Source organism: Abramis brama (genome assembly GCF_963993115.1).
Source record: "Abramis brama genome assembly, chromosome: 22".
NCBI classification, from domain to species: Eukaryota; Metazoa; Chordata; class Actinopteri; order Cypriniformes; family Leuciscidae; genus Abramis; species Abramis brama.
Window position 1 is genome coordinate 30,538,279 of NC_139984.1, and position 15,310 is coordinate 30,553,588.

Consider the following 15,310-nt stretch of genomic DNA (forward strand, 5'->3'; position numbering starts at 1 on the left):
AGAGAATTAAGTCAAATGCGCATTTTACCCCGGTGTGACTTTATAACTGTTGTAACCTGTATATCATTTCAATTTATACTTTAAGTGTATAATATTAAATTAAATGTCTATACTACTTCCATAGGATGAGGCAGCTCAGAGAGTGAGAGCCCACTGAGCATCAGACAGTTAAACTGGCATTGACATTTAATTATTTAATTGGAAGAGTAATTATAACAACATAACTTGATTTTGCACTAAATCCTAATTGTAATCTTATTGCCCATATAAAATAGTTGTTTTTAATTTTCTGTATTAAGATGATATACTGCCTCATTCAAACTCCTTATAATGCCCCCTTTTTTGGTTTAAGCCACTGCCCCTCAAAATGTCTGTGCACGGCCCTGCAACATATTATTCATTTATTAACACACTCACTCGCGGTCAAAACATGAGTTTAGTGTCATTTGTTTCTGAATGAAGATCTGCACTGAAATAATAGAGTGTGTTTAAGTTGATGTTCATCTTTTGTAGAAATGGATCAGTCTCTGGATGTTCCTCTCTCTGTAGAGGAGACCCGAGCAGAACCGGCCCAGAATTCAGTGCGGCCATGCTCATTCACACACGAGGAAGAGTGTGTGTGAGCGATGATGATGAAGAGCAGCAGGACAATCAAATTAGAAATTCATATTTTTATTGACTTTGTATTAAATAGTTTATGTGATCAAGTATTAAAAGAATGATTACAAAAAGCATGTTTCATTCATTTTCATCATATTCCATAGCTTTTTTCCACACAATGGAAGTCAGTGGTGCCCTACAACTGTCTGGTTACCAACATTTTTCAAATTTTGCCGTTAGCGCGAGTCCGGAACCTCCGGATCGAACTGGGAGCGACCCATAGACAGTATAAGAAGTAGCAGAGGATTCTGTTCGCAAATCAAACAATAATTTGATATTCGTATGGTCTGATCTGATGCGCGTGAGTGTGCTGTGATTGGATGATGCGGTCTCGTGATCATTCTCAAGTGTCGTGTTACTGTTGCATCAGTCAGTGATTAGATCAGCGTAGCAGTCTATTTAATCGTGACAAGGGAGTCTTGTCGTATACGGGACAAATAAATTAGTATAGCCTACGTATAATCGTATACGGGACAAATAAATTAGACCCAAAATTCGGGACGTGCCGGCTAATTCGGGACAGTTGGCAACCCTACTCTTTCACCTCCCTCAGGTGTGTTTCACGCATGTGGGTAGCCTAGCCTACTCTTTAACCGTAAATCCATCCTACTCCCTACTTACTTCCCTTTGGCTGTTTCCACGCCAGATCACTCCTAATCTACACTATGCAAGCACATCTTTTGAAATCTAGAACTCCTTCCCCCCCATTCTATAATTAATTTTTTCTAGGTTTAATTTGGTGAAGCCCTTTCTCCAATCACAGCCACAGGTTTGAGCCAGCAGACCACGCAAAAATGTTTAATTAATAAGCAAAAACTGCTCTTATAGGGGAGACCGGGGATGGTTGTAACCATTTTGTTACACTATAAGTTGACGCTTGTGTAAAACTACACTATAACTTCCTGTCCAGGCTCTGACTCTTCAGTGTCCTGCTGTCTGTCTGCTCTCTGGAAGATGATGAGGACTTCTGTTTGTTCCTCTGAGGGTATGATTATTCTTTAAACAACATATTATTCATTTATTAACACACTCGCGGTCAAAACATGAGTTTAGTGTCATTTGTTTCTGAATGAAGATCTGCACTGAAATAATAGAGTGTGTTTAAGTTTATGTTCATCTTTTGTAGAAATGGATCAGTCTCTGGATGTTCCTCTCTCTGTAGAGGAGACCCGAGCAGAACCGGCCCAGAGTTCAGTGCGGCCATGTTCATTCACACACGAGGAGGAGTGTGTGTGTTATGATGATGATCATGATGATGATGATGATGATGATGATGAAGAAGAACAGCAGCTTTGAGGGTCGAGACACAGAAGAATGAACTAGAAATGCATATTTTCTTGACTTTGTATTAAATAGTTTCTGTGATCACTCATTTAATGATGATTAAAGATTTCCTTTTTTCTTCAAAATGTTCATGCATTTAAAATTTCACTGTTTAGATCTGGGTTTTTCATTAAATGAAATAATTAAGTTAATCAATTCATTATTAAAATGTAAAAGTAAAATGAATCTTATAATAGAAACCTTCTAAATAAAGCACTTATTAAAATGATGTCAGTGCTTTACTGTGTTCATGCTGTCTGTGGATGTGATGAGATACTGTATTAAAATATTTGCATAAATGTGTAATTTCTTATCAATGTCTATCACTAGCCTATATATTGAAAATACTTGGATATTTTCACAGCTTTGACTGGTGTTTTCTCCTCTGACTGGTTAAATAACGCACTAATCAACTTCACTTCACTCTGCCAGAATAATAAATCATAAATGTTAAATACAGACTTGCTTCCTGAGTTGACAAATCAAGTGAAGCAGAAGCAGGTCAGAGAATGTAGACGGGCTCTGAGCAGAATGCGGTGATCGAGCTGGTGCGAGAAGTTCATCAAGTTCATCGCTCGTTTTGTTGGCAGCATCTTGAGATTACTGATGATACAAAGCAAGTGTATTTTGTCAGTTCTTACTCTTTAATATGCCGATTGTTTCATGCTGCGATTCAGATTCATCAGGGCCATATGAATGTGTATTCCCTGCATTCTGGTTAATTCTGCTGTTAATTTCTGGTTAATTTCATTATAGTTACTGCAAGTAATACCCTCAATTTACAAGTGCAATATGCCAAGGTTTTAGAGTGTTATTTCGCGATTAAAGAGTAGGCTACCAGTTTATTATAGTTTAAATGTGTTAGTATCTATCAATGCGCTAATGGCGCCATCTTGTGGCAAACATAGAATATTTATTTGCCTGTTCTTGGCTCTAACTTTGTTGTTAAATTCATATCTGTAAAGATGATTATCATACACAAACAAACATGTTCACGTGAAATGTTGTCTCATGAAATTTGATTTAGTGAGACAACATTGAACATGAACATGTTTGTGTAGTTAAAAAAAAGGGTTGTTGTTTAGAACTAATATTCTTGAACTATAAAATTGCATTTTCTCTACAAATTGACTTTTTAAGTTTTTATTCATTTGCATGAGTTGCCCAGGCCTTGCTATAATCTGCCAATGAGGTGACATTAAAATACCGGAATAAACTGATCAGCAATTTAGTCTTAGCTATATTCGCTAAGTATTCAAGTCTCATTTGACACTTTGATACGTTCTTACATCCACTATTCCTATTTTTCTGTAAAAGCTGCTGATTATTCCAGTTATTCAAATATGTTGAATCCATTCACTAAAAGGATTAATTCAATTACTTTTTCTGTATTTTACATCATTGCACCACTAGATGAAGATCAATGAGTGTGTTATTGTCAAGGTTTTTGTCAAGGTTTTTGTTTTGTTTGTTTGTTGTGTGTGTGTGTGTGTGTGTGTGTGTGTGTGTGTGTGTGTGTGTGTGTGTGTGTGTGTGTGTGTGTGTGTGGCGAATCCTGGGTCCTGTCCTGCCAGTGAATCTCATCCTGAAAAGTGAAACCAATACATTTCAATATGATATTACTGTAGAAATGTACTAGCTAACTTAGTTCTTCATTTTGTATTATGTTAAGATTTAGCTTAAGTTCACATTAGTTTAAGTAGGCCCACGTAAACGTGCAAACTGAAAAGTCTCAGTATAATCAGTAGTTGAGTATAACAATCATATTCAGTTGGCAATCTATAGCTAATATTAACAGCTTGCATGAATATTCATGTTCACATGTGGGCGGCAGGAAACGCCCCTTTCCGCTGATTGGTCCAATATTATCCCTACATCAGGGCTGCGTTCAGCCCCGACAAAACGTTGCACAACGTTTTTTAAACAGAAACGGTGATGCGTTGAACACACTGTTCTGATGACGCAAGAGTTGCAACTATGGCAGCTGAGAAGGCCATTCTTTGTGTTCTTTGTGAAGAATTTTCGGAGCCTGATGAAGTCGGTATAAATATGTGTTTAATACTACAAAATATGCCCAATGTTACAGTTACTGCACTTGCCGCCCAGAACAAAAGAGAACATCCCAATCGGGATTGCTGAAACTGAAATGGAAGCACACATCTTACCTAATTCAGACTAAAACACATCTATTTAGCCTCACATACTGACTTTATTTGTAGTTCATATTGTTTTAATACCCTGTATTTTCTTTCTCATTTTTAGAAAAAGCAATTAATTACCATTGTTTATTTAGGCTATATACCAAATGTCATACACTTGCAATGAAGCTAAAAATATAAACAACTACATCATTATGTTGATATCCTATATTTTTACAATAAAACTTACGACAAACATGTCTTCTAATATCCTCAGTTGTGTATACCGAGCTGCATCGAACACATTTCCTTGAACTTTCCTTGAACCCATTGTGCGAGTTCACTTTAATACCGTGTGCTTTATATACATGTTGCTGCTGATTGGACTGCAGTTCTGACACACCCACCAAACAAGAGAAAACGTATCTCAAACCCCGTTGCACACCGGTGCACGCCGTTTCCAGGAAACATGACGTTCAACCCGGAAACCGTAGCAAAACGTTGCGCACCGTTTTGAACTTGAACGTGCCCCAGTTCTTCATCAGTTCTTCATCAGTTCTTCCTCAGTTCAGTGATAGAGAATATAATCGTCCTCTACTGTCATATTTGTACCGGTATGAGTTCTTAAAACGTTTATCAATGCTATATTTTCTAAATGTCATAATCATTTGTTAACAAACAAGTATTCATTACTTCAATGAGCTCATTATATCTGCGTTAAATTATAACATTGTTTAAATTAATACATATTTAGCTAACTGAATTTGTATATTTACATTTCTGAAATACTTAGACAGTTTCCTCTGATAACAGAACACTCGTGCACTTTCTGTAAAGCTGCTTTGAAATGATGTAGGCCTATTGTGAAAAGCGCTATAGCCTAAATAAATGTGAATTGAATTGAATTAAATATTGGAACTATAGTAGTCAACATTTGAAGTGGATCAAAACCTTTCATCAAAGTTATACATGAATTTTGAACAATACCCGTTCTTGTATAGGACAGCTTTGATGAACTTTTTTGATCCACTTCAAATGTTGAATAGCCTACTGTACTGTACATCATCTCTCGTCAAGGGATGCCTGAACACTAATGTACACTGTAAACTGTGCACTACACTGAATGTAAATGATTTCTTTCCGAGAAAGATCTGATGATGACGGCACGATTTGAAGTTTGGTTGACCAATCAGCGGAAAGAGGCGTTAGAATATTCTAGTTGTTCATCCATAATCTGCCTCTGAACGTAGAAAAGAAAATCCGTCCGAATTATTGGTGTGTGTGTGTGTGTGTGTGACACTCAAAAAGTGAGTCACTCAAAGTGCACCAATCATGTGCGTTTCTGAAAGCGAACATGGCTCAAAGCCAACTATAGTCGTTCTGTTACACAGAGAGGATCAGCAGGAGGAACTGGAGTCCATTACAGGAGGCTGTTTTCTGCCGCCATGATTCAGCCTGATCGACTATCGCTCTTTTCTCTTAGACAACATTATTCAGTGTCGCAAGTAAGTAAATGATTTTAACATTCGACAGTATTAAATGTGTGTTGTTTTAGCCTAAACACAATAAATAGGTTATTACATGTGTAATAAAAATAAAAAGCTTTTTTTTTCAGCTATCTTGATATTTGTAAATGTGTTTATAGGCTAATTATAATTGTAATTACACAAGATCAAATTATTGGAGTAACGTTAGTGATATATTTTTGTTGCGTATGTGCCTGTTTGGGTTGCCAAATTGCGCGGAATTATAGCTTCTAACCTACTTTTTTGCATATTTAAATGAAATGTTTGTATTGAAATACATTACCCAATTTATATCCTAAAATTGATCAAACTGTGCTTAACGAGACAGTATGAAGATGTTTGTGAAGGCTGGGCACTAGAAAGCTTTTGAGCTCCTTTATGAAAACAGACTTTTTGATTAATCTACTAGCCTATATACAGTGATTTAAAATACCAGAGGAGCGGTTAGTAAGAATAGACTATTTGTAACCACGGTTTAAACCTATAAATTACGATGAAGGCTTATGATCGCAAAACATGTGCAAAAGACTGACAGAATGACAGACTGCAAAATGACTGAGCCTGAGGAGCATTTTGTGATCTGGATCTTCACTGTCTGAGTCGCTGACCAGAAATGAGCAAGAGTGCGGAAGTACAGAGCGCATTTAGGCCACGCCCACACCGGGGGGGGGGGGGGGTAACCAATCGTTAAGCTGCCTTTCTTTCCTCTAAAAAAAAGACAGAACAACATCTAAAGCTGCTGTGTGACAGGGTGATTGTCAAGTAATGTACTGCGGTGATGTACATAAACCACTCCCCGACGTCGCGTGAAATAACAGAACCCGTCTACGAAGAGCCTTGGCACTTCCTATTAGCCCCATTGTATCGATCTTGGTTGCAGTTCCATTAGAATTCCACTGGAGGTGATCGCGGGCGAGTGCAGACTGAATGGGAGTCTATATGGGGCTAGACGGCTAAATGTGTCTCTTTCATCCGATTGCCGTTGAGAAATCTCAGATTTTATTGTAGGTTTTGCAAGTTCAACATGGGTTATAGGTCGAAAGTTGAATGAACGAGTACTTATTTCTTTTCGATTTCTTACAGGTTGAGTTGTTGTTGCCCATAACACGCTAGCATTCTGCTAATGACGTCAGCATTCTGACGTCATTGATATTTTAAAAGACTTTTTAAACCAAATAAGTGACTCTAAAAAATCTAACACCCAGCAATGTGTAATTTCTTTGCATCTCCTTTCGAATACAACATTCAAATTACTAGACAAAAAATTATATCCTGAGAAAAGTGGATTTTGAGGGTTTTTCGCCATAGACCTCCATTCATTCTGCACTCGCCTGCGAGCGCCCCCGCATGGACAGAGACGTGTTACTGCAGCCAGTCCAGAAACCGGAAGTAAGCAGAGAGTGCCAATTCTCTTCCTATTAGACATTCTCTGGTAATAACCGGAAAGGAACTTTTACACAGTCACTTTTTGCGCAGCATCAAACCAGTTCTGTAGTCTTTGAATCTCCACAATTTTGTTAAATATGAAATTAATTTCCACTGTCTTCGTGTTAGTTCACCTAGTGTTGTTTTTAGGTCGGTACCGTAGAGAGTGGACGAATGCTTGTTTTTATTTAACTGTAAAATGAATGTAAATGAATGTCAGTTCATCGCTCATTATTCTAAAGCATTGATTGTCATCCTAAACACTTTCTTTCTGTTTAACAGTCGATGCTTTACTTGCTGATGGGTCGAAGTTCGAGGCAAATCATGGAGAAAACGTTACACTGCCATTCCCAATGGATAAAGCGGAGAAAGCCGATAGATTGAGGATCATTTTCAGCATCACAGAAACTACGAAAAACTTATCTTTGATCGCACAGAAGTGTGTCCCTCATGAAGGATGTACTGTTGTGGACACACCTGGAGTCTCAGTGCTAGTTGGAAAAGGATGTTTGTCTGTAATCATTCAGAATGTGGACATCTCCAGATCAGGACTCTATAAAGCAGAAGCTTTGTTTGGAAACAACGTGTCTGAGGTGACTGCTACACTAGTTGTCAACAGTGAGTATATTTACTATAACGTCTTTTTGCATAATGTACTAGTATATATATGGTATATATATATAAGTCCGCCATTTCGCAAGATCAGAAACGATGAGCTGTTTCTGCAAACCTTCCTCGCTGTCACAAGTAAAATATATTCACATCCGGGAGTATGAATCTGTTAATTAGATATAATATGACTTGTATATGTTAGACTAACATACTGCATATTTAACTGTTAACACATTGCGTTAACAAATAGAATACCATGTTTTAAAGTAATATAAAAGAGCATTTATTTTATAACTTTTGTAAGATTTAGATAGATAATAATTTAAATCCGGGCCAAACATGCATGTGGACTTTGTATGCATAAAAACACCTCTTACAGATCTATTGCAATTTTTTTTAAAAACATTTTTTTATTGAAAGTAAAACTTCTCAAATGCAATCATCGAATCGTCTAATAAGATTATCAAGTGCCTATATGAAGAATATATCATGAATGATATATGCCTATATCAAGTGCCTATATGCAAAAGCCTCTAAGTGCCATCTGAAATTTTCTTCTAGGATGATCATTTTTATAAAGCTTGTATATTTAAGTAAAGTAATTTCTCTTAAATAACAATTAATAGGTAATTTGCATTGCCATTTAAGTGAAATTATTGAACTTAAATATACGAGCTTGATAAATTGATCATTCTAGAAGAAAATTTCAGATGGCACTTAGAGGCTTTTGCATCTGAACTCTTCATATGCTCTTTTATCAAATGTCAGGGTTTGTTTTGTTTGTTCTGTGAATGTTTCAGCTAAACAGGCCAATAAGAGGCTATTAACTACAATTATTCATTTTAATTATACTAATGTCTAATTAAAACGTCTACAAATGTACAGAACCGATCAGAGATCAGGTAAAGGTAAAAACCCACAGACACTTGTTCATTTGTTCTCAGTGACTCATGATTCATTAAAACAGTAGTTGTGTGTGGCAAGAAGAAAGGAATAAAGAGTCAAAAGGGAGACACCTATTCAGCATTTAACCTAAAGTGGGGATTGAAAGAAGGGTATTTGGAAACAGTGTGTGTGTGTGTGTGTCTTCAAACCCTCTTCGTCGGTGTGCTCCCCCAAATGTCTCTGCGTTGTGTTTTTGTGATGGATGAATTAGGACACCAACTCGGCCATCTTGCAGCACACAGCAACCTCTCCACACACATCAAAGACCTTTCCCCAAGGAAATAGAACTTTTAGTTACCAATATCAAAATAACAATGCATACAAAATTATCAAACGAAATATTGTTTTACCTACAGTTATATTAACCTTGCATCACAGGGTTCTCAAACACTGGAAAAAATAACTTTCAGCATATGACAAATAAAGTTAAATGTCAGATGCATCCAAAATACAAAGAATAAACCCCAAAATATTCAGATAAACGTTAAACACTAAACAATATACAGAAAAATATATCCCACCACATGTAATTTACAACATGAAATATCAGAAATTCAAAACCATCCATCGAAAATAACTGCACATATATGTCAGTAAACATCCTTAACAGCAACATATTTCTTCAAATAGCATGGCTGGACAAAATATTTAAAGAATTTAAATAGATTAATCAGATAACAGCGGAAACCCTCCATTTCTTTTCCTCAAGGAAATAGAACTGAATAAAACAACAGCTCCACCCATGTGAAGAAGAGCTCACTCACACAATGAACACTCACAGAACAGCTTTTACATTTTAAGAAACATTTTACATCTTCCCTACATATAAAAACAAAACAAAAACAGCATGTATTTAAAATAGAAATCTTTGTAACAATATACACTATCGTTCAAATGTTTGTGGTCGGCATTTCTTTCTTTTAAAAATGGTTTAATTAATGCTATTCAGCAAGGATGTTAAATTGATAAAAAGTGATAGTAAAGATTTCTATTGTTAGAAAAGATTTCTATTTTGAATACTGTTTTAAACATATTGATAATAAATCAGCATATTAGAGTGATTTCTGAAGGATCATGTGACACTGAAGACTGGAGTAATGATGCTGAAAATTCAGCTTTGATCACAGGAATACATTATATTTTAAAGTATATAAATAGACATCCATTATTTTAAATTGTAATAATAATTCATAATATGATTTTTTTTTTTTCTGTATTTTTGATGAAATAAATGCAGGCTTGATGAGCATAAGAGTCTTCTTTCAAAAACATAAAATAAAAAATAGTAAGGTTTCCAAACTGTGTGTGTGTATATATATATGTATATGTATATGTATATATATATATATATATATACACTATATATACACATACACACACAGTACTTATTTGAGACTGTGAATCCAAACAGGCACATACTTTTTGAAAAATCAATTATAAGTGATAACATTCAGGTAATGTAAATAATTAAATGATTTGGAAAAGAAGAAAATTGCATTATTTCTGCAAACACACATCTTTAATCTATTCAAAGAAAGAGTAAAGGCTTGACTTTTGGCAGATTGTGAGAAATTTGTGGTAATTTGGATTTATAGTTTATGATTCTCTTATTCGTTGCTGTTCCTGTTGTCTTTTACAGAAGCTCCAGTTTCCTCCAGTCCAGCTCCTCCACACTCCTCCTCCAGCCCAACACCTCTCAGCTCCTCTGACCTACACTGGCGGTTTTATGTTATAATTCCAGTCGCCGTCATCATCATCATCATCATCCTCATCATCATCTTGGTTTTCTGCTGCTTCTATAGAAGGAAAAAGGCAAGTATTACTTACATTTATTCTTTTATCAGTGGATATGAGCATTACTGCAGTTCTAATAATCTGAGTCTGTATTCACCAAAATCTTTCGGCTAGAAGTTTCTATTAACGTGGAAATTTAGGAGCAGCTCTTAAAAATTAAGGCGTTTCGGTCTTAATTTTAGATCTTATAGATTTTTAATCTACGAGTAATTCAAACATTTTAACACTAAAAGTAGCAGCTGAACCCAGAACAGTTTAGACGTCGCCCTCAGGACTTCTGTATCACTAAAACTGACTCAAACGATCTGATCATCTGAAACAGATCTTCATAACAGTTTAACAAACTTTCCTTTTGGTATCTTCATTTTAAAGCCCTCCATGGTTAAATCCCGCAGATATCAAATCAAATCAAATCAAGTATATTTGTATAGCGCTTTTCACAATACAGATTGTATCAAAGCAGCTTCACAGTATTAAAATAAAATAATACAACAAAGTTTGTTTCTAGTGGAATTTATTGATTGATAGAATAAAATTAAATATCTCCAAAATATCCCCAACTGAGCAAGCCAAAGGCAACAGTGGCAAGGAACCGAAAAACTCCATCAAGCGGCCTAATGGAGAAAAAAAAAACCTTGGGAGAACCCAGGCTCAGTCGGGGCCAGTTCTCCTCTGGCATTTATGAACTAGAGGCCGGATTGTAGTTTGAAACTGTGAGATTAACAATATTATATGAATGCCTGGCTGAAAAGATGCGTCTTTAATCTAGTTTTAAACTGGGAGAGTGAGTCCGAGCAACGAACAGTATCAGGAAGGCTATTCCAGAGTTTTGGAACCAAATGTGAAAATGCTCTCCCTCCTTTGGTGGATCTGGATATCCTAGGTATGACCAAAAGCCTCGAATTTATTGATCTTAAAGAGCGCGATGGATTATAGGGTGATAGAAGATCCGCTAAATAGACTGGAGCTAAGCCGTTTAGGGCTTTATAAGTCAGTAGCAATACCTTATAATTAATACGGAACTTTATAGGTAGCCAATGTAGTGATGATAAAATCGGTGTTATATGATCATATTTTCTTGATCTAGTAAGAACTCTAGCGGCTGCATTTTGGACTAACTGTAGCTTGTTTATTGAGGATGCAGGACAACCGGCTAATAAAGCATTACAGTAATCTAGTCTCGAGGTCATGAATGCATGAACTAACTTTTCTGCATCAGAAACTGATAGCATATTACGTAGCTTAGCAATGTTTCTAAGGTGGAAAAAGGCTGTTTTTGTAACATACGAAATATGATTTTCAAAAGACAGGTTACAATCGAGTATAACACCCAGGTCTTTTACTGTAGAGGATAAAGTAACAGGACATCCTACGATGTCAAAGTTGTATTGTGAGAGGTTCTGTGGGCGGTTTTTTGAACCGATAAGTATTACCTCTGTCTTGTCTGGATTTAATAATAGAAAATTACGCATCATCCAATCTTTTATATCTTTAACACACTCTGTCAATTTGGATAATTTAGCGTTTTCATCCGGCCGTGATGAAATATATATTTGAGTGTCATCAGCATAACAATGGAAACTAATTCCATGTTTCCTTATAATATTTCCAAGTGGCAGCATATATATTGAGAATAACAGAGGGCCCAACACAGATCCCTGCGGCACTCCATAGTTTACTGGAGTTATGATAGATTTTTCTCCATTTAAATAGACAAAATGGTAGCGGTCTGATAAGTATGATCTAAACCAGCTTAATGCTTGTCCTTGAACACCAGTATAATTTTGTAGTCGATCTAAGAGTATTGTATGATCTATAGTATCGAACGCAGCACTTAGATCAAGTAAAACTAGTATTGAGATGCAGCCTTGGTCAGAAGCTAAAAGTAAATCATTTGTGATTTTAACGAGCGCAGTTTCTGTGCTATGATGCGGCCTGAATCCTGACAGAAACTTTTCATAGATATCATTTTCTTGCAAGAAAGAGCCCAGTTGAGTGGACACAACTTTTTCTAGTATTTTAGACATAAAAGGTAGATTTGAAATGGGTCTATAATTTGCTAGATTATGCGGGTCTAATTGTGGTTTCTTAATGAGAGGTTTTATCACTGCCAGTTTAAATGTTCTTGGAACATGACCTAAAGATAAAGACGAGTTAATAATATTGAGGAGAGGCTCTTCCACTACAGGTAACACTTCCTTCAGTAGTTTAGTTGGTATAGGATCTAATAAACATGTTGTTGTTTTAGATGAAGTGATAAGTTTATTTAACTCTTTTTGTTCTATAGTTGTAAAGCACTGTAATTGTTCTTGCAGGGGGATAATTGAGGCTGAATTATAAGGTGCGATTGAGGACTGAACGTTTACAATTGTGGTTCTGATGTTTTCTATTTTCTCAGTGAAGAAGTTCATGAAATCATTACTACTAAACTGTAACGGGATATTTTGTTCAGGTGACGTCTGTTTATTTGTTAGTCTAGCCACGGTGTTAAATAAAAACCTAGGATTGTTTTGGTTGTTTTCTATTAGTTTGCGGAGGTGCTCAGCCCTGGCCGCTTTTAGGGCCTTTTTATAACGTGACATACTGTCTTTCCACGCGATTCTAAAGACCTCTAAATTAGTTATGGAGATCTTAATGCGGCTCCATGAGTAAACTGGTCAATTACACACATTTCAGTGGTCAAAAACCCAATGTGGGTCACTTTGCATACAGCTGATACTTTTTTCTTTTAAAGAGGAATATTTAGAAAAATCCTTTTATAAATGAGATTAATCAATAATTCAGCAGCAAAAGTTACTCTAAAATCATGAGTGCACAGTAATAGTATAAAATCTAAACATTTAGTGAAAAACATTATTTAGTGGGAAACAAAAGTAAATAAGTGTAGAACTAAATCTGATGTGTTACACATTGCTCTTAGTATTGTTCTAAAATAACAATAACAAAATTATAAATATATGTATTAATAAAGAACCCTCTGTTAATTGCCAGGTATCCCCTTTTTAAGTAAGAAGCAGACTGTGCACACATTTGATCAGGGGCCGGTTGCATAAAAATAGCCCTTACGTTAAGACTGTGTCTTAAGTACTAGTATGACTAGTAAGTAGTAAGTACTAGTATGACTAGTAAGTACAAGCATGACTAGTAAGTAGTAAGTACTAGTATGACTAGTAAGTAGTAAGTACTAGTATGACTAGTAAGTAGTAAGTACTAGTATGACTAGTAAGTACTAGTATGACTAGTAAGTAGTAAGTACTAGTATGACTAGTAAGTAGTATGACTAGTTAGTAGTAAGTACTAGTATGACTAGTAAGTAGTAAGTACTAGTATGACTAGTATGACTAGTAAGTAGTATGACTAGTAAGTAGTAAGTACTAGTATGACTAGCATGACTAGTAAGTAGTATGACTAGTAAGTAGTAAGTACTAGTATGACTACCTAGCGTTGAGTCAAGGGACAATCAGTATTACTTTCTAGTATCAAATTAGACCAATCTACGTTTTTATATAACTGACTTAAAACAGTTATGAACAGTCATAAAGAAAAAAATGTGATGACTAAGTTGTAAGACTAGTCTGAACCGTTTATGCAACCAGCCTGTTCTGTGTTTTGTAGTAGCTACAAGAGAGGAAATGCGCTACGGATCGGGGTTTCCCTCTGTCATGATTTTAGCAGCAAATATAGTGAGGCATAAAGGCAGGACACTGAGGTCTGAGGCAAAACAATCTGACATTTGCCACTAAACTTCGCAAGAATATACAGTGAGGAAAATAAGTATTTGAACACCCTGTTATTTTGCAAGTTCTCCCACTTAGAAATCATGGAGGGGTCTGAAATTGTCATCGTAGGTGCATGTCCACTGTGAGAGACATAATCTAAAAAAAAAATCCAGAAATCACAATGTATGATTTTTTAACTATTTATTTGTATGATACAGCTGCAAATAAGTATTTGAACACCTGAGAAAATCAATGTTAATATTTGGTACAGTAGCCTTTGTTTACAATTACAGAGGTCAAACGTTTCCTGTAGTTTTTCACCAGGTTTGCACACACTGCAGGAGGGATTTTGGCCCACTCCTCCACACAGATCTTCTCTAGATCAGTCAGGTTTCTGGGCTGTCGCTGAGAAACACGGAGTTTGAGCTCCCTCCAAAGATTCTCTATTGGGTTTAGGTCTGGAGACTGGCTAGGCCACGCCAGAACCTTGATATGCTTCTTACAGAGCCACTCCTTGGTTATCCTGGCTGTGTGCTTCGGGTCATTGTCATGTTGGAAGACCCAGCCTCGACCCATCTTCAATGCTCTAACTGAGGGAAGGAGGTTGTTCCCCAAAATCTTGCAATACATGGCCCCGGTCATCCTCTCCTTAATACAGTGCAGTCGCCCTGTCCCATGTGCAGAAAAACACCCCCAAAGCATGATGCTACCTCCCCCATGCTTCACAGTAGGGATGGTGTTCTTGGGATGGTACTCATGATTCTTCTTCCTCCAAACACGTTTAGTGGAATTATGACCAAAAAGTTCTATTTTGGTCTCATCTGACCACATGACTTTCTCCCATGACTCCTCTGGATCATCCAGATGGTCATTGGCAAACTTAAGACGGGCCTTGACATGTGCTGGTTTAAGCAGGGGAACCTTCCGTGCCATGCATGATTTCAAACCATGACGTCTTAGTGTATTACCAACAGTAACCTTGGAAACGGTGGTCCCAGCTCTTTTCAGGTCATTGACCAGCTCCTCCCGTGTAGTTCTGGGCTGATTTCTCACCTTTCTTAGGATCATTGAGACCCCACGAGGTGAGATCTTGCATGGAGCCCCAGTCCGAGGGAGATTGACAGTCATGTTTAGCTCCTTCCATTTTCTAATGATTGCTCCAACAGTG

The 15,310-nt window shown here is 36.6% G+C and overlaps 2 protein-coding genes across 3 annotated transcripts in view; one reads left to right on the forward strand and one right to left on the reverse strand.

Annotated features, from left to right (window-relative positions):
- LOC311072984 (uncharacterized protein) overlaps nt 1-15,310 on the reverse strand; it is a 1,552,487-nt gene that overhangs the window by 487,093 nt on the left and 1,050,084 nt on the right. The gene's annotated exons all lie outside the window — the stretch shown is intronic.
- The window catches only part of LOC311072985 (uncharacterized protein), a 74,519-nt gene that overhangs the window by 55,001 nt on the left and 4,208 nt on the right, over nt 1-15,310 (forward strand). The window contains exons 1-3 of one of the 2 annotated variants that reach the window (XM_084098379.1): nt 5,369-5,626; nt 7,355-7,690; nt 10,269-10,441. In XM_084098379.1, coding sequence (XP_083954505.1) covers nt 7,426-7,690; nt 10,269-10,441 — 438 coding nt within the window. In that variant the 5' untranslated portion in view covers nt 5,369-5,626; nt 7,355-7,425. Of the gene's footprint in view, nt 1-5,368; nt 5,627-7,354; nt 7,691-10,268; nt 10,442-15,310 lie in introns of those variants that run through there. The other variant, XM_084098380.1, reaches the window with a different exon arrangement.